Raw genomic sequence first — 23,171 nt, 5'->3', positions numbered from 1 at the left:
GGTAAAATATCTAGAGAAGAAATAATTAAAATCTGTTTATCACATAGGTCATTGAAGTGTTCATCCGGTCAGAGGATGGGTTGTCACGAGATATGGTGAAACACCTTAACAGCATTGAGGAACAGATCTTGGAGGAACGAGCCTGGACAGACAGCTCTGTTCTGTGGGACCTGCTTCGGGCATCAGAGACTGTGCCAACCTGTGAGGAGGTATGTATAGTGCACAAATTGTATGTGGATGCATATCTCAAAGGTGGTAATTATACTACTGAACCTACCTCGGGTATATTGATTGTGTTTTTCATATTTATTTTTCACTTTCAGGTTATAATGCCAAGCAACTTTGAATCTGGCAATGATGCAGGCTTAGGACATCTCCCTATGATGCCTGCTTCGCCAATCATTCATCCTCGTTTGAAAGAAGTCCGCACGGATCTTGGAGGCTCTTGCAGAAGAGGTATAGTTACTTTTGACTTGTATACTTCAAATGTAGCCATGTATATTGTCTGTGTAAGGGAGGGTAGTGGGGTGTATGGACTTAGCCAGTTGAAAAGATTGTTATTCGGCCTGAAAGTATCTCTGACATTTAGGCCATGTGCCTACGTTCAGGATTTTTAGCATTTTCTTCTCGTTTTTGCAGTGGTTTTCTGCTGCAAAAACACTTACATTAAGCATCCCATCGTTTTAATGCATTCTGCAATTTTTGTGCCCATGCTGCTTTTTTTTTTTTTTCCGCAAAAACGCATCGCAGAAAAAAACGCATCATGTTCATTAATTTTGCAGATTTTTTGCAATTTTGCAGCTATATTATTGCATTGGGAAGCTCCGGAAAAAAACTTGAGAAAAGCGCCAAAAAAAAAAAAAAAAACCGCGAGCGGATTTCCTGCGCAGGGAGTCTGGTTTTGCTCAGGAAAATTCTGCAGACCTTTTGCAACGTGGGCACATAGCCTGAGTCTTCAGGGGAAAAAAAAACAAACCCTTTTTTAGACACCACGATGGGATCTGCAAAGTTTTTTTTTTTGTTTGGTTGTTTCTCGCTCTTGTCATCTGTGTAAATCTATTTAGTGTACAGAATTCGAAGAAATCTCCCATGTAGTGATATTTGTTTAACCCCTTCACCCCCGGAGCTTTTTCCGTTTTTCGTTTTTCGCTCCCCTCCTTCCCAGAGCCATAACTTTTTTATTTTTCTGTCAATTTGGCCATGTGAGGGCTTATTTTTTGCGGGACGAGTTGTACTTTTGAACGACATCATTGGTTTTAGCATGTCGTGTACTAGAAAACGGGAAAAAAATTCCAAGTGCAGTGAAATTGCAAAAAAAGTGCAATCCCACACTTGTTTTTTGCTTGCCTATTTTGCTAGGTTCACTAAATGCTAAAACTGACCTGCCATTATGATTCTCCAGGTCACTACGAGTTCATAGACACCTAACATGACTAGGTTATTTTTCACCTAAGTGGTGAAAAAAAATTCCAAACTTTGCAAAAAACAAAACAAAATTGCGCCATTTTCCGATACTCGTAGCGTCTCCATTTTTCGTGATCTGGGGTCAGGTGAGGGCTTATTTTTTGCGTGCCGAGCTGGCGTTTTTAATGATAGCATTTTGGTGTAGATACGTTCTTTTGATCGCCCGTTATTGCATTTTATGCAATGTCGTGGCGACCAAAAAAACGTAAATCTGGCGTTTCGAATTTTTTTCTCATTACGCCATTTAGCGATCAGGTTAATGCTTTTTTTTTTATTGATAGATCGGGCGATTCTGAACGCGGCGATACCAAATATGTGTAGGTTGGGGTTTATTTTTATTGATTTATTTTGATTGGGGCGAAAGGGGGGTGATTTAAACTTTTATATATTTTTTTTTTTTCACATTTTTAAAAACTTTTTTTTTTTACTTTTGTCATGCTTCTATAGCCTCCATGGGAGGCTAGAAGCAGGCACAGCACGATCGGCTCTGCTACATAACAGCGATCATCAGATCGCTGTTATGTAGCTAAAATGCAGGTGTGCTGTGAGCGCCGACCACAGGGGGGCGCTCACAGCCACCGGTAATCAGTAACCATAGAGGTCTCAAGGACCTCTATGGTTACAATGGAGGAGCATCGCCGACCCCCGATCATGTGACGGGGGTCGGCGATGCGCTCATATCCGGCCGCACGGCCGGATGCGGTAGTTAAATGCCGCTGTCTGCATTTGACAGCGGCATTTAACTAGTTAATAGCGGCGGGTGATCGCGATTTCACCCGCCGCTATTGCGCGCACATGTCAGCTGTAAAAAACAGCTGACATGTCGCGACTTTGATGTGCGCTCACCGCCGGAGCGCACATCAAAGCGGGGGTCCCGACATGTGATGTACTATTCCGTCACATGTCGGGAAGGGGTTAACCCAGTCAGATAAAGGCGTGTTCTCATCTTATTGAATAGGAATGCACCACTCCGAAGCCTTCTGCTTGCTGGGAGATGTGTGTGTGTGTGTGTGTGTGTGTGTGTGTGTGTGTGTGTGTTGCTCCTGATTGATAGTTCGTGCAGCTGCCTGAGTGAGCTGTTGGAACCAACTTTGTGCTTTCTGGTAATACAGGCAGAGGCAGCTTTCCCTCTAACATCAGAGCGCATCGTTTGCAAGATCTAGAGAAAAGAGCTTCTAGTCACTGCTTTCCTTGCTTAGGAGACTGGCCACAGACCACATAGGTGGCCATAAACCTATTCAACAAATGGTTAACTATACAAAACCCTCTATTCTTGAGAAAAATTTTTTGATGATTTCAAAGTTGCTTGTTTATAGAAGTACTTTGCAAATTTAGTTATTTACAATGATAAGACCACTTCAACAAATGGAGAGACCTATAGTGGATGTCCCAGTAGTCAGGATAAAAACTGCAAAATGTACACTTTTCTTTTATCTACATAGTCGCCTAACAAAATTAAAAGGTACTTATTTAAAAACAGGCTTTTGATTAAAGGGATTTATAAATGTAGTGTTATTGAAGGTTTCTTTTTAATTTCCAAATCTAAGATCTGAAACGCCTATATCTCCTGCGCCTCATTGGAGGACACAGGACCATGGGTGTTATGCTGTTGCCACTAGGAGGCTGACACTAAGTAGACACAAAATGATTAGCTCCTGCAGTATACACCCAGACACTGGCTCCAGCTGAACCAGTTCAAGTTTAGTGTCAGTAGGAGGCATTGATTTTCTAGGAGGTCTGATTTTCAGACCACATCTGAATTTGATTTTATTTTTATTCCCAATATTTTTCAAAGGATTACAGAGGGGCAACGGATCCCTTAAGGGCTCCGCTCTCCCCAAATCTACAAGAGGTGGGAATGGGGAGTGTCGCCTCCACGTACCCCCTCCTGCATCGCTTGCTACGATATGCCTGAGATCTTTTTGAGTTAACAGGTCCCTTCAGGGCACCGCTCTCCCCACACCAATAATAGATGGGAACATGGAGTGTCGCCTCCATGTACCCCCCTCCTGCATCCAGGCCTATTAGTCATACCACACATTTGATCAGTCTGCTCCAAACCCTTCCACCATTGACGGACAGTCTCCTCATCACACTTGATATTTAAATCTCTTTACTCTAATATCAGCCATGAATTTAGGTTTATTTGCTATTAATCATTATCTAATGAAGGATGATTTGATGCCGGATAAACAAAGAATACATTCTGAATGGCATTTCCTTCATTCTTCAGAATAATGTTTTTTCCTTACCTACTATCGCCAGTTGAGGGGCTGCACAATGGGGACGAGGTTTGCCCCGAGTTATGCAAATCTTTTTATGGGGCTCTTCATATCCATTTACATTGCGCAAGCCGCTCTGGCTCCAACCCACGTTGTTTTATATCGTCGCTTTATCGATTTGTTCTTTATATGGAGAGGAACTAGGGAGGAGGCTATTTGGTTTGTGGCCCATTTGAACTCAAATTCTTGGGGGCTGACTTTTACATTTTATATTGCCGACGGAGCCATTCAATTCCTGGACTTGTCCATCCGGCTGGATGCCTCTGGGAGGTTTCCACAGCCATGCATTTCAAACAGGTTGACGTGAACAGGTATCTTGGGTTCGACAGTGGACACCTTCCCAGTTGGATCTAAAATATCCCATATGGGCAATATTGGAGAATATGTAAGAACTGTAGTAGTGAACATGATTTTTTTTTCTTAGAGTCACAAGTTCTGCAAAAAAGAGTTTTGGCTAAAAGATATCCAAAAAGGCTGCTGAATGATGCTCTTAATAGAACTAAGGCCTTGATGCAAGCAGATGGTATTGAAATGATCCACTCCACATCCAATTCAAAAGAACGGGATGATGTTAAAAATTTGAGTTTGGAAAAAACTTCAGCCAGTCTCGGCAGAAGCTCCAAAGATTGATAAATAAATACTGGTTTATTCTTATGAGTGACCCAGTTTTGTTGACAAGCTTGCCCACTAAATCAAGGATTATCTATAGGCGTAGCCAAAATCTTAGAAATGTAGTAGCTCCTAGTATAATATTATTATTATTATTATTATTATGCATTTATATAGCGCCATTTATTCCATGGCACTTTACATGTGAAAAGGGGCAAATATAGACATGCGTGTGCCTTGTATTGCTCATGTTTATTGTTCAAGTACAGAAGGAGAGAGGACCCTGCCATAGAGGGCTCAGTCTACAGGGGATGGGTGAGGATACACTAGGAGAGGGTAGAGCTGGTCGTGCAGCGGTTCAGCAGACTAAGGATCACTGCAGATTGTAGGCTTGTCTGAAGAGGTGGGGCTTCAGGCTCTTTTTGAAGGTTTCTGTGGTAGGCGAGAGTCTGATGTGTTGGGGTAGAGAGTTCCAGAGTCTGGGGGAAGCACGGGAGAAGTCTTGTCTGTGGTTGTGGGAAGACTAGCTAAGAGGGGAGTAGAGAAGGAGATCTTGAGAGGATCGAAGGTTGCGTGTGGGTAAGTACCGGGAGTCCATGTCGCAGATGTATGGAGGAGACAGGTTGTGGATGGCTTTGTATGTCATAGTAAGGGTTTTGAACTGGAGCCTCTGGACAATAGGAAGCCAGTGAAGGGCTTGGCAGAGAGGAGAGGCTGGGAAATAACAGGGAGACTGTTGGATTAGTCAGGCAGCAGAGTGTAGGATGGATTGGAATGGTGCTGGAGGGGAGATCAGAGAGTAGGAGGTTGCAGTAATCGAGGCGGGAGATAATGAGGGCGTGCACTAGCCACTAGCGTTTTTGTGGTTTCATGGTCAAGGAATGTACGGATCCGGGAAATATTTTTGAGTTTGAGTCGGCAGGCAAGTGCTTGGATGTGAGGCTTGAAAGAGAAGGCAGAGTCGAGGATCACCCTGAGGCACCGAGCATGTGGGACTGGGGAAAGTGAGCAGCCATTGACATTAATGTATAGGTTTGGTGGAGGGGTAGAGTGAGAAGGGGGAAAGATGATGAATTCTTTTTTGTCCATGTTCAGTTTTAGAAAGCGAGCAGAAATAGCAGATAGCTCTGTACTCACCAAAATCCCACAATGTCTGAGGTCGGGTCCAGATAGGTAGATCTATGTGTCATCGGCATAGAGATGATACTGCAAACCGTGGGATTCTATGAGCTGTCCCGAAGGTGTAGATGCAGAAGAGCAGGGGCCCTAGGACGGAGCCTTGGGGAACACCGACAGACGGGGTGAGATGAGGAGGTGGTGTGGGAGAGGGAGACACTGAATGTTCGGTCTGTTAGATATGACGAGATCCAGGATAAGGCCAAGTCTGTGATGCCAAGAAATGAGAGAATCTGTAGCAGGAGGGAGTGGTCCACAGTGTCAAAGGTAGAAGACAGGTCCAGGAGACGGACAGAGTAGTGTCTCTTGCTCTTGGCGGTTAGTTGGTCATTGGTGACTTTAGTTAAGGCAGTTTCAGTTGAGTGATGCAATCTGGCTTCCGATAGCAACTGGTCAAAGATGGAGCAGGAGGAGAGGTAGGAGGACAGTTCAAGATAGACATGCTGTTCCAGTAGTTTTGAGGCATAAGGGAGAAGAGATATCGGGCGATAGCTAGACACAGAGAATGGGTCTACGGAAGGCTTTTTGAGGATGGGTGTGATCGAGGCATGCTTGAAGGATGAGGGGAAGACACCAGTTGTGAGTGAGAGGTTGAAGAGATGTTTTAGGGTTGGGATGAAGACTGTGGCGAGGTTAGGGATGTGGGACGGGAGCTGGTCAAGTGTGCAAGTGGTGAGATGTGATCTTGACAGGAGGGTAGAAAGCTGATCTGTCATGGTGGAGAAGCTAGATTTGGAAGAACAAGGCTGAGCAGTTAAGAGGAGGGGCATTGTGGGCTGCTGGCCAAAGCTTTCTTTGATTGTATTGATCTTCTGCTTAAAAAAGAGACAAAGTCTTCAGCAGAAATGAGAGGAGAGGGAGGTGGTGCTGGGGGACGGAGTAGAGAATTGAAAGTGTTGAAAATCTGTTTAGGGTTGTGAGTCAGGGAGGATATGAGAGACGAGTACGTTTTGTTTTGTGGCAGTGAGTGTGGACTTGAAGCTGGCGAGGGACTGCTTGTATGCGATAAAGTGCTCGGTAGAACGGGATCTCTTCCATCTCTGCTCAGCAAACATGGAAGCCCGTCTCAGTTCTTCGGTCAGCCAGGGCTGCCTGTTGATTGTACGTGTTTTGCTGTGCGTGAGGGGGGCAGCTGAATCAAGTGCTGCTGTTATTTTGGTGTTGTATAAAGTGGCAGCAGCATCTGTGTCATGTAAGGAAGCTATGTCTGTAAGAGGGAAAAGGGACTCAGAGAGTGAGTGTAAATTGAGGTGTTTGAGATTTCTGCGAGATTGGGTGAGTTTGTGGAATGGGGGTTGCAAATGGAAAGGGAAGAAAATGTCAGTAGGTTGTGGTCAGACTGGGAGGGGTGAGTTAATGAGATTAGTAAGGGAACAGAGGCGGGTGAAGATGAGGTCCAGCATGTGGCCATCTTTGTGAGTGACCGCAGAGGACCTCATCTCCGAGCCACTCATTTTGGGACACAACACCCACCCTGTTGACCTGACGGCTTGAGTATGTTCTTTGGTTTGATGATTTTATACCCTTATGTAATGTTCTTGATTTCCTACTGCTTTGTCACGGAACTGGTTCGGCTGGAGCCAGTGTGTGGGTGTATACTGCAGAGGAGGAGCTAATCTTTTTGTGTCAGCCTCCTAGTGGCAGCAGCATAACACCCATGGTCCTGTGTCCCCCAATGAGGCGAAGGAGAAATGGGAGTTTCGGATCTTAGATTTGGAAATTAAAAAGAAACCTTCAAAACACTACATTTATAAATCCCTTTAATCAAAAGCCTTTTTTTAAATGAGTACCTTTTTATTTTGTTAGACAACTATCCAGATAAAAGAAAAGTGTCACGGATCCCTCTCCGTGCTGTCACTAATTCGTCACATATCTGCTCTCAGCACGTGACTTGGGGTTGTGCCTGCAAGGGTTAATCTATCTCCCCACTCTCAATCCAGCATTCAACCTCTGTCCTATGCTGTGATGGGAGCATAAATCATACACCCGCTCATACACGCTGCCACCACTCACCGAATACACGGGCAATGAGTCCCGGAAATTACTAATACTGTCTACCACTCATAAGGCTCACACACCTTAGGCTATGGATTCTTTAGAACATACAAGGTTCATCTGTTAGTTTTATGCTTTAATACAAAAAGGTTCAGTGCTTACAGTAAAGAAAAAGGTATAAAAATAATAAAGACATACAGGTATGCAAAACAGTATAAAATAAACAGGAGAAAACTTACAGAAAAAGCTAACTTGTAGTCTGCTTTTGCTCCCTGAGGGGGTGGGGGTGAATATGGAATTGGTGGAACACATCAGCTTCCCAGGCTGCCCTCACATGTGAACAATTTTGAATGTATACAAGCCAAATTTATAGAGTCAACCTGGAGGTCAGATTTCTAGACCAGCCCCTCAAGTTGATATTCTAATTGCTTGTTTTTTATTGGACCATGGCCGCGCTCCCAATGAATATATTATTTCTCTGAGACTCTTCCTGTAAAGCTTCCCGCAGATAGTGTCAGACTGTACTTGACATCTCTCTTCCAAAGAGCTAGGAGGTGTCAAATGTTCCCTTTCTTCTTGGTTCCCAGCACGACCCCCTGGTGAGATTTGGAGACAGAAGTCTGCTGTCTCAGGAAAATACATATTAAGGGTATGTGCACACGTTCAGTTTTTTTCGTGTTTTTTCGCGATAACGCTATAAAAACTCATTAGAAACGCATACATTATGCATCCTATCATTTAGAATGCATTCTGCATGTTTTGTGCACATGGTGCGTTTTTTTCCACGAAAAAAAACGCATTGCGGTAAAAAACCCAGCATGTTCATTAATTTTGCGGATTTTCTGCGTTTTTCCCGCAATTCTATGCATTTGGAAAAAAACGCATCATAAACGTGTCAAAAACGCATGAAAAAACGCAAAAAAAACGCATGCGGTTTTCTGAACGAAATGTCCGGTTTTTGTCAAGAAACTTTCTGCAAGAAATCCTGACATGTGCACATACCCTAACTCCTGGGTGAGACCTGCCCTGCTGCCTTCAGGACAGATGTTACATTATTACTAGTCACACATACCGTATATACTCGAGTATAAGCCGACCCGAGTATAAGCCGACCCCCCTAATTTTGCCACAAAAAACTGGGAAAACTTATTGACTCGAGTATAAGCCTAGGGTTGAAAATGCAGCAGCTACCGGTGAATTTCAAAATTAAAAATAGATGCTCCATACTGTTCATTATGGCCCCATAGATGCTCCACATAAAGCTGTGCCACATATAATGCTCTGCACTGTTCATTATGGCCCCATAGATGCTCCACATAAAGCTGTGCCATATATAATGCTCTGCACCGTTCAGTATAGCCCCATAGACGCTCCACATAAAGCTGCCCCATATATAATGCTCTGCACAGTTCATTATGGCCCCATAGATGCTCCATAGAAAGCTGTGCCATATACCATTATTATTATTATTATTATTATTATTATTATTCATTTTTATAGCGCCATTTATTCCATGGCGCTTTACATGTGAAATACGGGGGAAATATAGACAAATACATTAAACATGAGCAAAAAACAAGGCACACGGGTACATAAGGAGGGAGGACCCTGCCTGCGAGGGCTCACAATCTGCAGGGGATGGGTGATGATACACTAGGAGAGGGCAGAGCTGGTTGTGCGGCGGTTCAGTAGGTTCAGGATCACTGCAGGCTGTAGGCTTGTCGGAAGAGGTGAGTCTTCAGGTTCTTTTTGAAAGTTTCTATGGTAGGCGAGAGTCTGATGTGCTGGGGTAGAGAGTTCCAGAGTATGGGGGAAGCACGGGAGAAGTCTTGGATGCGGTTGTGGGAAGAAGAGATGAGAAGGGAGTAGAGAAGGAGGTCTTGAGAGGATCGGAGGTTGCGTGTTGGTAGGTACCGGTTGATCATGTCACAGATGTATGGAGGAGATAGGTTGTGGATGGCTTTGTAGGTCGTTGTGAGGGTTTTGAACTGGAGTCTCTGGGCAATAGGAAGCCAGTGAAGGGCTTGGCATAGGGGAGAGGCTGGGGAATAGCGGGGAGACAGGTAGATTAGTCGAGCAGCAGAGTGTAGGATGGATTGGAGTGGTGCTAGAGGGGAGTCCAGAGAGTAGGAGGTTGCAGTAGTCGAGGCGGGAGATGATAAGGGCATGCACTAGTGTTTTTGTGGTGTCACGGTCAAGGAATGCGCGGATCCGGGAAATGTTTTTGAGTTTGAGGCGGCAGGAGGAGGCAAGGGCTTGGATATGTGGCTTGAAAGAGAGGGCAGAGTCGAGGATCACCCCGAGGCACCGGGCGTGTGGGACTGGGGAAAGTGAGCAGCCATTGACATTGATGGATAGGTCTGGTGGAGGGGTAGAGTGAGATGGGGGAAAGATGATGAATTCTGTTTTGTCCATGTTCAGTTGTAGAAAGCGAGCAGAAAAGAAGGCTGAAATAGCAGACAGACAGTGCGGGATTTTGGTAAGTAAGGAGGTGAGGTCAGGTCCGGATAGGTAGATCTGCGTGTCATCAGCATAGAGATGGTACTGCATACCGTGGGATTCTATGAGCTGTCCCAGACCGAAGGTGTAGATGGAGAAGAGTAGGGGTCCTAGAACAGAGCCTTGAGGAGCACCGACTGACAAGGGGCGAGGTGAGGAGGTGGTGTGGCGGAGGGAGACACTGAATGTCCGATCTGTCAGATATGATGAGATCCAGGAAAGGGCCAAGTCTGTGATGCCAAGAGATGAGAGGATTTGTAGCAGAAGGGAGTGGTCCACAGTGTCAAAGGCAGAAGACAGGTCCAGGAGAAGGAGGACAGAGTAGTGTCGCTTGTTCCTGGCAGTTAGTAGGTCATTGGTGACTTTAGTTAGGGCAGTTTCAGTTGAGTGATGGGAACGGAAGCCAGATTGTAATCGATCAAAGAGGGAGCAGGAGGAGAGGTGAGAGGACAGTTCAAGATGGATGTGTTGCTCCAGCAATTTGGAGGCATAAGGAAGAAGAGATATCGGGCGATAGCTAGACACAGAGGATGGGTCGAGGGAGGGCTTTTTGAGGATGGGTGTGATCTTGGCATGTTTGAAGGATGAGGGGAAGACACCTGTTGTGAGTGAGAGGTTGAAGAGGTTCGTTAGGGTTGGGATGAAGACCGTGGAAAGGTTAGGGATGAGGTGAGATGGGAGCGGGTCGAGCGTGCAGGTGGTGAGGTGTGATCTCGACAGGAGGGTGGAGAGCTGATCTTCTGTCATGGTGGAGAAGCTGGTTTTGGAGGAGCAGGGGTGAGCAGCTAAGAGGGGCAGTGGGCGCTGTGGGCCAAAGCTTTCTCTGATCGTATCGATCTTCTGTTTAAAGAAAGAGGCAAAGTCTTCAGCAGAAATGAGAGGGGAGGGAGGGGGTGCAGGGGGACGGAGTAGAGAATTGAAAGTGTTGAAAAGCTGTTTAGGGTTGTGAGACAGGGAGGATATGAGAGATGAGAAGTAAGTTTGTTTTGCGGCAGTGAGCGCGGACTTGAAGCTGGCGAGGGACTGCTTGTATGCGGTGAAGTGGTCAGCAGAGCGGGATCGCTTCCATCTTCGCTCAGCGATCCTGGAAGCCCGTCTCAGTTCTTTAGTCAGGCTGGTCAGCCAGGGCTGCCTGTTGACTGTACGAGTTTTGCTATGCATGAGCGGGGCGGCCGAATTGAGTGTTGCTGTTATTGTGGCGTTATAAAAAGCAGCAGCAGCATTTGTGTCATGAAGGGAGGCTATGTCGGTAAGAGGGAGAAGGGACTCAGAGAGTGATTGTAAGTTGAGATGTTTGAGATTTCTGTGAGGGAGTTCGTGGAGTGGGGGTTGCACACTAGGAGAGGAGAGGGAAGAGAATGTCAGTAGGTTGTGGTCAGACAGGGGGAGGGGTGAGTTAGTGAGATTAGTAAGGGAGCAGAGGCGGGTGAAGACGAGGTCCAGCGTGTGGCCATCTTTGTGAGTGGCCTCAGAGGACCATTGAGTGAGGCCAAAGGAGGCAGTCAGTGATAAAAGTTTAGAGGCAGCTGAGGTGGAAGTGTCAATCGGGATGTTGAAATCACCCATGATGATAGTGGGGATGTCAACAGAGAGGAAATGGAGTAGCCATATACAATGCTCTGCACCTTTGATTATGGCCCCATAGATGCTCCATAGAAAGCTGTGCCATATACAATGCTGTGCACCTTTGATTATGGCCCCATAGATGCTCCATAGAAAGCTGTGCCATATAAAATGCTCTGCACCTTTGATTATGGCCCCATAGATAGCTGTGCCATATACAATGCTCTGCACCTTTGATTATGGCCCCATAGATAGCTGTGCCATATACAATGCCCTGCACCTTTGATTATGGCCCCATAGATAGCTGTGCCATATAGAATGCCCTGCACCTTTGATTATGGCCCCATAGATAGCTGTGCCATATATAATGCCCTGCACCTTTGATTATGGCCCCATAGATAGCTGTGCCATATATAATGCTCTGCACCTTTGATTATGGCCCCATAGATGCTCCACATAAAGCTGTGCCATATATATAATGCTCTGCACCGTTGCCCCATAGATACTCCACATAAATCTGTGCAATATACAATGCTGCTGCTGCAATAAAAAAAAAAACACATACTCACCTCTCTTGCTTGCAGCTCCTCAGCGTCCTGTCCCGGCGTCTCTCTGCACTGACTGATCAGGCAGAGGGCGGCGCGCGCACTATATGCGTCATCGCGCCCTCTGACCTGCACAGTCAGAACAAGAGGACGCGAAGACAGAGCGGCGCCCGGCGTGTGGAACGCGGACAGGTAACTATGAGATACTTACCTGCTCCCGGCGTCCCTGGCTCCTTCTCCCGGACAGCTGGTCTCCGGGTGCTGCAGCCTCTTCCTCGGTCAGCGGTCACCGTTACCGCTGATTAGAGGAATGAATTTGCGGCTCCACCCCTATGGGAGTGGAGTCCATATTCATTTCTCGAATGAGCGGTACCATGTGACCGCTGAACAGGGGACGAGCTGCGGCACCAAAGACCATGGGACGGGCAGGGGGAGCACCAGGAGCGCCGGGACTAGGTGAGTATGCGACACGCTCTCTCCCCCTCACCCGCCGACCCCACCGCCGACTGTGACTCGAGTATAAGCCGAGAGGGGCACTTTCAGCCCAAAAATTTGGGCTGAAAATCTCGGCTTATACTCGAGTATATACGGTATATAATTTCACCACAAAAAGTGTACATTTTGCAGTTTTTATCCTGACTACTGGGACATCCAGAATAGGCCTCTCCATTTGTTGAAGTGGTCTTATCATTGTAAATAACTAAAATTGCAAAGTACTTCTATAAACAAACAACTTTGAAATCGACTCATCAAAAATTTTCTCACGAATAGAGGGTTTGTATAGTTAACCATTTGTTGCCTAGGTTTATGGCCACCTATGTGGTCTGTCGCCAGTCTCCTAAGCAAGGAACGCAGTGACTAGAAGCTCTTTTTTCTAGATCTAACAAACGCTGTTGTGAATCTGGCCTGATCTCTGGATCCTGGCCAGCTTGAATGGTCCTGCGCTCTTCTGATGTTAGATGAGTGGCTCGGAGAAAAGGATTTTACGGTGAGAACACAAAAATCCCTGTTTTAACCCCTTAGTAACTAGCCAATTTTGACCTTATTGACCAAACCAAACTTTACAATTCTGACCAGTGTCACTTTGAGGTTAAAGCGCTGTAACTGTTTAAAGGATTCTGCTGATTTTGAGAGCTTTTTTTTCATGAGATATTGTAGTTCAGGTAGTAGTAAAATGTTTGATATGACTTTTGTTCATTTGTGAAAAAACAAAAGAAAATTAGCGAAAATTTGGAGTACTTTGTCATTTTCAAACTTTTGTTGCACAAAATAGTTAATAAATAGCATTTCCACATGTCTACTTTACATCAGCACCATTTTTGGAAATAAATTTTGTTAGGAAGTTGGAAGGGTTAAACGTTGACCAGCCATTTCTCACTTTTCCAATAAAATTTACAAAGCCGTTTTTTTAAGGACCACATCACATTTGAAGTGACTATGAGGGGCCTATATGACCGAAAATACCCAATAATGAAACCATGATAAAAACTGCACCCCTCAAGGTGCTCAAACACATTCAAGAGCATTTAATAACCCTTCAGTTGCTTCACAGGAACTAAAGCCATGTGGAAGAAGAAATATAACATTTAACCTTTTTTTTTTTCACACAAAATTTACTTTAGGTCTAAACATTTTTTTATTTTCAGAAGGATAACAGGAGAAAATGGGCCACAAAATTTGTCGGGCAATTTCTCTGGAATATGCCGATACCCCATATGTGGGGGAAAAATACTGTTTGGGCTTTTAAATAGTGCTTTCGGACATTGCGTACATCGCTGACCCCCTCATGTGATCAGCAATGCGTTGGCATGACAACCAGAGGTCTATTGAAGATCTCTATGATTGTTGATGCCGGATTGCTGTGAGCGCCACCCTGTGGTCGGCACTCGTAGCAATGCATAAAATTTAATAAAAAATATGAAAAAAATATAAAAGTTTAAATCACCCCCCCCCCCCCTTTCGCACTATTCAAAATAAAGCAATAAAAAAAAATCAAACCTACACATTTGGTATCGCTGCGTTCAGAATCGCCTGATCTATCAATAAAAAACCTGATCGCTAAACGGCGTAGCGAGAAAAAAAAATTGAAACTCCACAATTACGGGGGTTTTTTTTTTGTTGCCGCGACATTGAATTAAAATGCAATAACGGGCGATCAAAAGAACGTATCCGCACCAACATGGTATCATTACAAAACGTCAGCTCAGCGCGCAAAAAATAAGCCCTCACCCGACCCCAGATCACGAAAAATGGAGACACTACGGGTATCGGAAAATGGCACAAATTTTTTTGTTTTTTTTAAGCATAGTTTACATTTTTTTTTCACCAGTTGGATAAAAAAAAACAACCTATACATGTTTGGGGTCTATGAACTCGTAATGACCTGGACAATCATAATAATGGCAGGTCAGTTTTAGCAATGAGTGAGCCTAGCAAAAAAGCCAAACAAAAGGTGTTGGATTGGCCTTTTTCTTTTTTTTTTTTTTTGCAATTTCACCGTACTTGGAATTTTTTTTCCCGTTTTCTTGTACATGACATGCTTAAACCAATTATGCTGTTCCAAAGTATAGCTTGTCCCGCAAAAATTAAGCCCTCACATGGCCATATTGATGGAAAAATAAAAAAGTTATGGCTATGGGAAGAAGGGGAGCGGAAAAGGGAAAAAAAACCTGGTCATGAAGGGGTTAAAAAATTTAACCCTAACCCCAAATGCAAAGAATGGATTTTTTTTTTTTTTTTTTTTTTTCTAACAAAGGGGATTTCACTTAATATCACAGTGATTAAAATGAACCAATAGGAAAAATTCTCTATTGTTGTCAGGTATTGGCCAGCAGATCTCCATTTTTTATTTTTCCAGGGTGGTGATGCAGAGGACCCAGGGACGGAACAGGAGGTACAGGGGAGGCTCGGGGAACCTAATTTCTCTCTTCTCTGATCTGTATATCATGTCAAAAGAGAAATGATTTTAACAGCGGGCACAAGTTTTTTTTTTTTCTTTCTTTTTTTGCGTTTGCCATTCATTGAATAATGGCGATGACTTGATCAGGGCCGGATATTCTGGTCGCTGATCATGTTCTCCAGGGTCGGTTACCCCATTAGATTTTATGACTCTGGGGGACGCTATACCCTTATTCCCAATCACCATTTTAAAATGGCTATGAGGGAATAAGGCCCTTAGTGGCCGTCATTGAAATGCGTATCGGCTGTTGTAAAGGGGTGAAATAATCATGATGATGCTTAGTTTCTTAAGCATATTACTATTCATTTTTCAGATATGCAGCCACTGTCGCCACTTTCTGTCCATGAACGATACAACTCTCCTACTGCCGGCAGTGCTAAAAGGAGACTGTTTGGGGATGATGGGCCAAAGGAGTCACCAGTAGAAAGATTGCACACTACACCAGAGATTACCAGGATCAGAATTGTTCCCTGTCAGGCCTCAGAACAAATGTGTGTGTCTCCAGTTAAAACGCTGTGGTGTGGACAGAAGGTGAATATAACAGGTAATTGTTCACTGTCCTGATTATTTTAGGTCATTTTAAATGTCCACTATTTAACGTGTATATATATTTTGGATCATTACATTTCAGGTGTTCAGAATGAATCTGGTCAACAGTCTTCACAGTCGGTAAATACCTATCCACAGTCACAAAGTGAAAATGGCATTCAGGTCCCCCTGACGGCACAGTCTTTGGTTAGCCCTAAAAGTCAGCCCTTTAAATCCCAAGATGTCTGCTTTACATCTACTAACAAGCCCAAGAAAACAGGCTCTCTAGCTCTGTTCTTCAGGAAGGTATGGAGTTTTATTATTTTGTTTGACTGTCACACCACTAAAGAAAATAAATACAATCAGTTTCTACTTATGCTGTAGGTGTACCATTTGGCCAGTGTTCGTCTGAGAGACTTGTGTTTGAAGCTTGATTTGTGTAATGATTTGCGACGCAAGATTTGGACCCTGTTTGAGTACTCACTGGTTCACTGCACAGATCTGATGAAAGACAGACACATTGATCAGCTCCTTTTATGTGCAGTTTACATTATGGCAAAGGTAAGACTTCACTGTTCATGATCTCCTAATTCCTGTTTTTACCCTATAAGATCATTTTTATTGAGAAAATTCATGAATACGAACTCTTGTTGTTTTTAAGTTACAGTGAGACTTGCTTTTTTTTTTTTTTGACATGTCCTCATATAGTAATAAGCAATCCTATAAACACAAGGAAGCCTTATGCCAAGTTTATAAAAACAAGTATCTTTATTTAAACATATACGTAACCAAAAATTATAAAAAAAAATTGGGTGATACAAAAAATGTACTGGATCCAAAGGGTGTAAGCTGATTCCATAAAGGATTGAATAATTCCATATATTATCATGACTTTCTTATTGTTACAGAACATTAGTCTAAAGAGGTCATTTGTAGAAGTGTCTGAGATCAATATGGATTAGTCTGTAAGGCTTCTTTCACACTAGCGTCGGCACAGGGCCGTCGCTATGCGTCGGCCTGACGTGCCGACGCGCGTTGTGAAAGTAATGCCCGACGTGGGCAGCGGAAGCAGTCTTATGACGCTTCCGTTGCCCCATTATAATGTCCGGGGAGGAAGGGGAGGAAAATGGCACACGACGCCCAAAAAAAGTTACATGTAACGTTTTTTTGTGCCGACGGTCCGCCAAAACATGACGCAACCGTCTTGCGACGGTTGCGACGTGTGGCCATACGTCGCAATGCATCGCTAATGTAAGTCTATGGGGAAAAAACGCATCCTGCAGACAACTTTGCAGGATGCATTTTTTTTTCTCCCAAACGACGCAATGCGACGTATTCAAAACGACGCTAGTGTGAAAGTAGCCTAAGGAGATGAGCGACATACACAAAAATAGGAGTATGGTAGATATTAACCCCTTCATGACCTTTTCCGTGTTCATTTCTCGCTCCCCTCTTTCCCAGAGCCATAACTTTTTTTTTATTTTTCCGTCAATATGGCCATGTGAGGGCTTGTTTTTTGCGGGACGAGTTGTACTTTTGAACCACATCATTGGTTTTATCATGTTGTGTACTAGAAAACGGGAAAAAAAATTCCAAGTGCAGTGAAATTGCAAAAAAAGTGCAATCCCACACTTCTCTTTTGTTTTGGCTTTTTTACTAGGTTCACTAAATGCTAAAACTGACCTGCCATTGTGATTCTCTAGGTCATTACGAGTTCATAGACAACAAACATGTCTAGGTTCTCTTTTATCTGAGTAGTGAAAAAAATACCAAACTTTGCTAAAAAAACAAAACAAAAAAAAACGCCATTTTCCAATACCCGTAGTGTCTCCATTTTTCGTGATCTGGGGTTGGTTGAGGGCTTATTTTTTGCATTCCAAGCTGACTTTTTTATTGACACTACTTATATGCAGATACGTTCTTTTGATCACCCATTATTGCATTTTAATGCAATGTCGCGGCAACCAAAAAAAACGTAATTCTGGCGTTCAAACTTCTTTCTCGCTACGCTGTTTAGCAATCAGGTTAACCCTTTTTTTATTGATCGGGCGATTCTGAACGCGGCGATACTAAATATGTGCATGATTGATTTTTTTTTTTATTGTTTTATTTTGAATGGGGCGAAAGGGGGGTGATTTAAAGTTTATTTTATTTTTTTATTTTTTTTACTTTTACCATGCTTCAATAGCCTCAATAGTGCAATAGAAGCTGGCACAACTCGATCGGCTCTGCTACATAGCAGCGATCATCAGATCGCTCCTATGTAGCTGAATTCCTGCACTGCTATGAGCGCCGACCACAGGGTGGCGCTCACAGCAGTCCGGCATCAGCAACCATAGAGGTCTCAAGGACCTCTATGGTTACTATGCAGACGCATCGCTGACCCCCGATCATGTGACGGGGGTCGGCGATGCGCTCATTTCCGGCCCGGTGGCGCGGTTAAATGTTGCTGTCAGTGTTTGACAGCGGCATTTAACTTGTTAATAGTAGCGGGTGAATCGCGATTCCACCCGCTGCTATTGCGGGCACATGTTAGCTGTTCAAAACAGCTGAAATGTCCCGGCTTTGATGCAGGCTCACCGCCGGAGCCCACATCAAAGCGGGGGTTCTGACCTCGGACGTACTATCCCGTCCGAGGTCAGAAATGGGTTAAGAGTCAATGTTGCTCTTGTATTAAATTTTTATGTATGGGAGGGTGGGCGGGCTCCAGTGGTGAAGGTCTGTTAGGCCTCTTTCACACTTCCGTCGTGCATTCCCGTCACAATGCGTCGTTTTGTGAAGAAAAAAAAAAAGTTTTTTCCCCATAGACTTGTATTAGCGACGTATCGCGATGCATGGCTACACATTTCGACCGTCGCGCCCTGTATCCTGCGCAATTTGACGGCACGTCTGGGGAAAAACGTTCAATGAAGCGTTTTTTGTCAGCGTCGGAAAAACGTGCAACGACGCATCCTGCGGCATACGTGGTTGGATATAATGGCAGCCTATGGACACAGGATGCGTTGTTGCCTGTGAAAAGCAGGAATCCTGCGACGTATTGCGTTTTTCTATTCTGCGCATGCCTGGACGTATTTTTTCTAGTCTGGGGAAATATTCTCCCTCTCCCTCTCTAGAAATTTATACCTACGAATTCAGGCACTTACTCATTCGACGGATCCGTCAAGAAACTGGATGCGTTGGATCCGTTTTTCTTTATTTTCCTGACATCCGTCGATACGTCACAACAACGCATTATGACGGAATTGTGAAAGAAGCCTTAGTATAATAGCCTGAGTAATGCACTTTTTGAGTGCTCAAAAAATGTAACAAAGTGCATTCTTTATCGCTTCATTGGGGGACACAGGTAACCATGGGTGTATGCTGCTGTCGCTAGGAGGCTGATACTAGGCATAAAAGGAAAACTGCTCCTCCCCAGCAGTACACACCCACCAACAGGCACAAAGTACCTCAGTTTAAGCTTATTGTCTGTAGGAGGCAGATCTGGATCCATTTTCCTTTTCAGGTTCCCTGTGTGTGTTTATTAACCTTTTTCCCTTTGTCTTTCAGGATCCTTTTTTCTTAGGGTAACAGGGTGTAATTTCTTCTTAGGGTAACAGGGTGTAATTTCTCACCCTGTTTTCCATACTTATGCGACCAAGAGAGCAGTATAGTGTCACCCACATCGCCCACTCTCGGGCCCGCAAGGCAGGACCTGATCCCCTGTCGCCTTTTACAGGTGATTCCAGGTGGCGCATACTTTGCCTTTTCCCCACGCCTTCCCCCTTCTTGTAAGGGATTGACACTGTCTTCTGCACTTTCTGGATATGGTGCGGGAAGGAGGATCCCTATTCTAGTGACCCTCACCCACCCGAGGTCTCCTGATGTTTTCCTCATTGCTGCAGAGGAAACAGGACTCACCGCAGGTATGTCTCCCTGCTTTCCCTCCGCAGCGGCAGGCATCATCCCTGGGAACACTGTCCCTCCATCGCAACAGTCTGCACAGCCGCGACCATTTCTCCTATGGCCGGGCTCGGTTCTTGTGGACACTCCCCCTCCCTTTGCTGGCTGCATCCTTTTCTGGGACTCTTTAGCCACTCACCGTCGCGCGTTTAAATCGCGCCCTTTTTTTATTCAATAGGAGGCTTCTTCCTCTTCTTATCTATCTGTCCATGCCCCCTGTAGCGCGCACTTTTTCAGCGCGCTTTTTTCCGCTCCTATCACAGATCACAGAGCTTCTCCTTCCTGGCTGTTCACTCCCCCGGTGTGTCAGCCAATCGGAGGGGGAATTTCTTTTTCACCGGCCAGCAGATCTTGCTGGCTGTTCACGCCTCCGGCGTGTCAGCCAATAAAATGCTTGCTTTCTCTTTCACTGGCCGCCAGACTTCAGGGAGCAGTGACAGAGCCAAGACTGTATCAGCTTCTTACACCGCCATATCACGGGGGACACAGCTATATCCTAAGCTCTCTGCAGATCTGTGGACGCTCTGCTCATACAGTTGTGGCCAAAAGTATTGACACCCCTGCAATTCTGTCAGATAATACGCAGTTTGTTCCTGAAAATGATTGCAATCACAAATTCTTTGGTATTTATTATCTTCATTTAATTTGTCTTAAATGAAAAAACACAAAAGAGAATGAAGCAAAAAGCAAAACATTGGCCCATTTTTGGAGTTTTGAGTGAAATGATCAGACAAAAGTATTGGCACCCTCAGCCTAATACTTTGCACAACCTTTAGCCAAATTAACTGCGACCAACCGCTTCCGGTTTCCATTAATGAGTTTCTTACAATGCTCTGCTGGAATTTTAGACCATTCTTCTTTGGCAAACTGCTCCAGGTCCCTGATATTTGAAGGGTGCCTTCTCCAAACTGCCATTTTTAGAACTCTCCACAGGTGTTCTATGGGATTCAGGTCTGGACTCATTGCTGGCCACCTTAGAAGTCTCCAGTGCTTTCTCTCAAACCATTTTCTAGTGCTTTTTGAAGTGTGTTTTGGGTCATTGTCCTGCTGGAAGACCCATGACCTCTGAGGGAGACCCAGCTTTCTCACACTGGGCCCTACATTATGCTGCAAAATTTGTTGGTAGTCTTCAGACTTCATAATGCCATGCACACGGTCAAGCAGCCCAGTGCCAGAGGCAGCAAAGCAACCCCAAAACATCAGGGAACCTCCGCCATGTTTGACTGTAGGGACCGTGTTCTTTTCTTTGAATGCCTCTTTTTTTTTTTTTTTCTCCTGTAAACTCTGTTGATGCCTTTGCCCAAAAAGCTCTAGTTTGTCTCATCTGACCAGAGAACATTCTTCCAAAACGTTTTAGGCTTTTTCAGGTAAGTTTTGGCAAACTCCAGCCTGGCTTTTTTGTCTCTGGGTAAGAAGTGGGGTCTTCCTGGGTCTCCTACCATACAGTCCCTTTTAATTCAGACGCCGATGGATAGTACGGGTTGACACTGTTGTACCCTCGGACTGCAGGGCAGGGCAGCTTGAACTTGTTTGGATGTTAGTCGAGGTTTTTTATCCAACATCCGCACAATCTTGCGTTGAAATCTCTTGTCAATTTTTCTTTTCCGTCCACCTCTAGGGAGGTTAGCCACAGTGCCATGGGATTTAAACTTCTTGATGACACTGCGCACGGTAGACACAGGAACATTCAGGTCTTTGGAGATGGACTTGTAGCCTTGAGATTGCTCATGCTTCCTCACAATTTGGTTTCTCAAGTCCTCAGACAGTTCTTTGGTCTTCTTTCTTTTCTCCATGCTCAATGTGGTACACACAAGGACACAGGACAGAGGTTGAGTCAACTTTAATCCATGTCAACTGGCTGCAAGTGTGATTTAGTTATTGCCAACACCTGTTAGGTGCCACAGGTAAGTTACAGGTGCTGTTAATTACACAAATTGGAGAAGCATCACATGATTTTTCGAACAGTGCCAATACTTTTGTCCACCCCCTTTTTATGTTTGGTGTGGAATTATATCCAATTTGGCTTTAGGACAATTATTTTTGTGTTTTTTCATTTAAGAGAAATTAAATGAAGATAATAATACCAAAGAATTTGTTTGCAATCATTTTCAGGAAGAAACTGAGTATGATCTGCCATAATTGCAGGGGTGTCAATACTTTTGGCCACAACTGTAGGGGGACACAGCTTCCACAGTTTTCTGCTGGTCCTCGCTGGCATCGGGTAGGCTCTGTTAGCTTTGTCTTGGCTCCTCCACAGAGTACCCCGAAGGCTCAACTTATGCCCAACCCTCGTGAGGCTTCTTTTTGCCCCTCTAAGCCCACTGTAATTAACTATGTGTGTGCCCTCTGCAAAAATAAGTGGCCTTCAGTTGAGCCCTTCCCTTTCTGCCTGTCTGCAGCCCCTCCACCATGTCTGCTCCACAGGAGCCCTCTAACGCACAGGATGAGAGCACTCCTCTCCCTCTGGAGTGGGCTGTTGCCTTGTCTGTCGGTCTCTGACCTGACAAGGGTTTCAAAAACCCTGGTTCAGGTACTGGAGCAACTTCCACGTTTGTCTACTGCCACCAGTGCTCCAAACGCCTCTCACGGTGATTCGCATTCTCCTGACTGCGACCTTCACAGGGAAAAGTCAAGTACAAAGCAAATTAAGCGGGCTCTTTCCAGTTCTTCCTCTAGTTCTCAGGGTCCCTCTGCATCCTCGTGGATGCATTTCTCACCCCATGCCCCCTCCTCGGAGGCGGGTTTTGGGTCGGATGTGTATTCCCAGTCTGAGTCCGATACGGACCAGACCTCAAAGATGCAGGATATGGTCAATAGCCTTATCTTGGCAATTACTCAAACTCTAAACCTAATGGACGATGAGTCACCTGCTCAGGAGCACTCTTGTTTCCTTCAAACAGGTAAAACATCCTTCACGGAATTTCCGTTTTCACAATTTGAAGCGATTGTTTAAACACTGGGAACACCCTGAAAAGCGCTTCCCAGGAAGGAAGCAACTAGATATTATCTATTTTTAGCCCAGACCTCGTTGGTAAATGGACAGAATACCAAAATGTGGATCTGCTGGTTTCTCGCCTGTCTTCCAAGTCTTGTCTCTACCGAACGGTGCATCTCTTAAGGATTCTACGGATAGACAGATTGAATCATTGGCCAAGTCATCATTTGAAGTAGCTGGGTTTCCCTCTGTCCCATCTTTGCCTTCACCTTGGTGGCAAAGTCTGTTTGCATGGGCAAGAATGCTTTGTCAGGGTATTCTAGTGGCAGCTCCTCCGGATCAGATGGCAGATTTGGCAGAACAGATTGCCCATGCTGCCAAATATCTTTTGCCACAGAAGCAGCTGGTTGTTTCACTAGGGCTACCAGCAACATCATTGCTTTACGCCGCATTCTCTGGCTGAAAGCGTGGAATGCAGATCTGCCATCAAAAAAGTCCCTCACTAGCCTTGCCTTCCAAGGCTCTAGACTTTTTGGGTCCAAACTGGATCAAATTTTTTCCCGATGCTACCGGCGGAAAAATCACCTCGCTTCCCCAGTCCAAATCTAAACGTCTTTTTAAAGGGAATCTGTCACTCCAAAATTCGCCTATAAGCTAAGCCCACCGGCATCAGGGGC

The 23,171-nt window shown here is 44.8% G+C and overlaps 1 protein-coding gene across 2 annotated transcripts in view; it reads left to right on the top strand.

Moving 5' to 3' along the window:
• The window catches only part of RBL1 (RB transcriptional corepressor like 1), a 126,028-nt gene that overhangs the window by 64,064 nt on the left and 38,793 nt on the right, over positions 1–23,171 (top strand). For both annotated transcript variants that reach the window (XM_077251920.1, XM_077251918.1), the window contains exons 13-17: positions 48–209; positions 324–456; positions 15,406–15,636; positions 15,724–15,926; positions 16,005–16,181. In XM_077251920.1, coding sequence (XP_077108035.1) covers positions 48–209; positions 324–456; positions 15,406–15,636; positions 15,724–15,926; positions 16,005–16,181 — 906 coding nt within the window. The remainder of the gene's footprint in view (positions 1–47; positions 210–323; positions 457–15,405; positions 15,637–15,723; positions 15,927–16,004; positions 16,182–23,171) is intronic.

Source organism: Ranitomeya variabilis, chromosome 4, assembly GCF_051348905.1.
Source record: "Ranitomeya variabilis isolate aRanVar5 chromosome 4, aRanVar5.hap1, whole genome shotgun sequence".
Classification (NCBI taxonomy): domain Eukaryota; kingdom Metazoa; phylum Chordata; class Amphibia; order Anura; family Dendrobatidae; genus Ranitomeya; species Ranitomeya variabilis.
The sequence above is the reverse complement of the archived record's forward strand: the minus strand, read 5'-3'. Positions and strand labels throughout refer to the sequence as shown.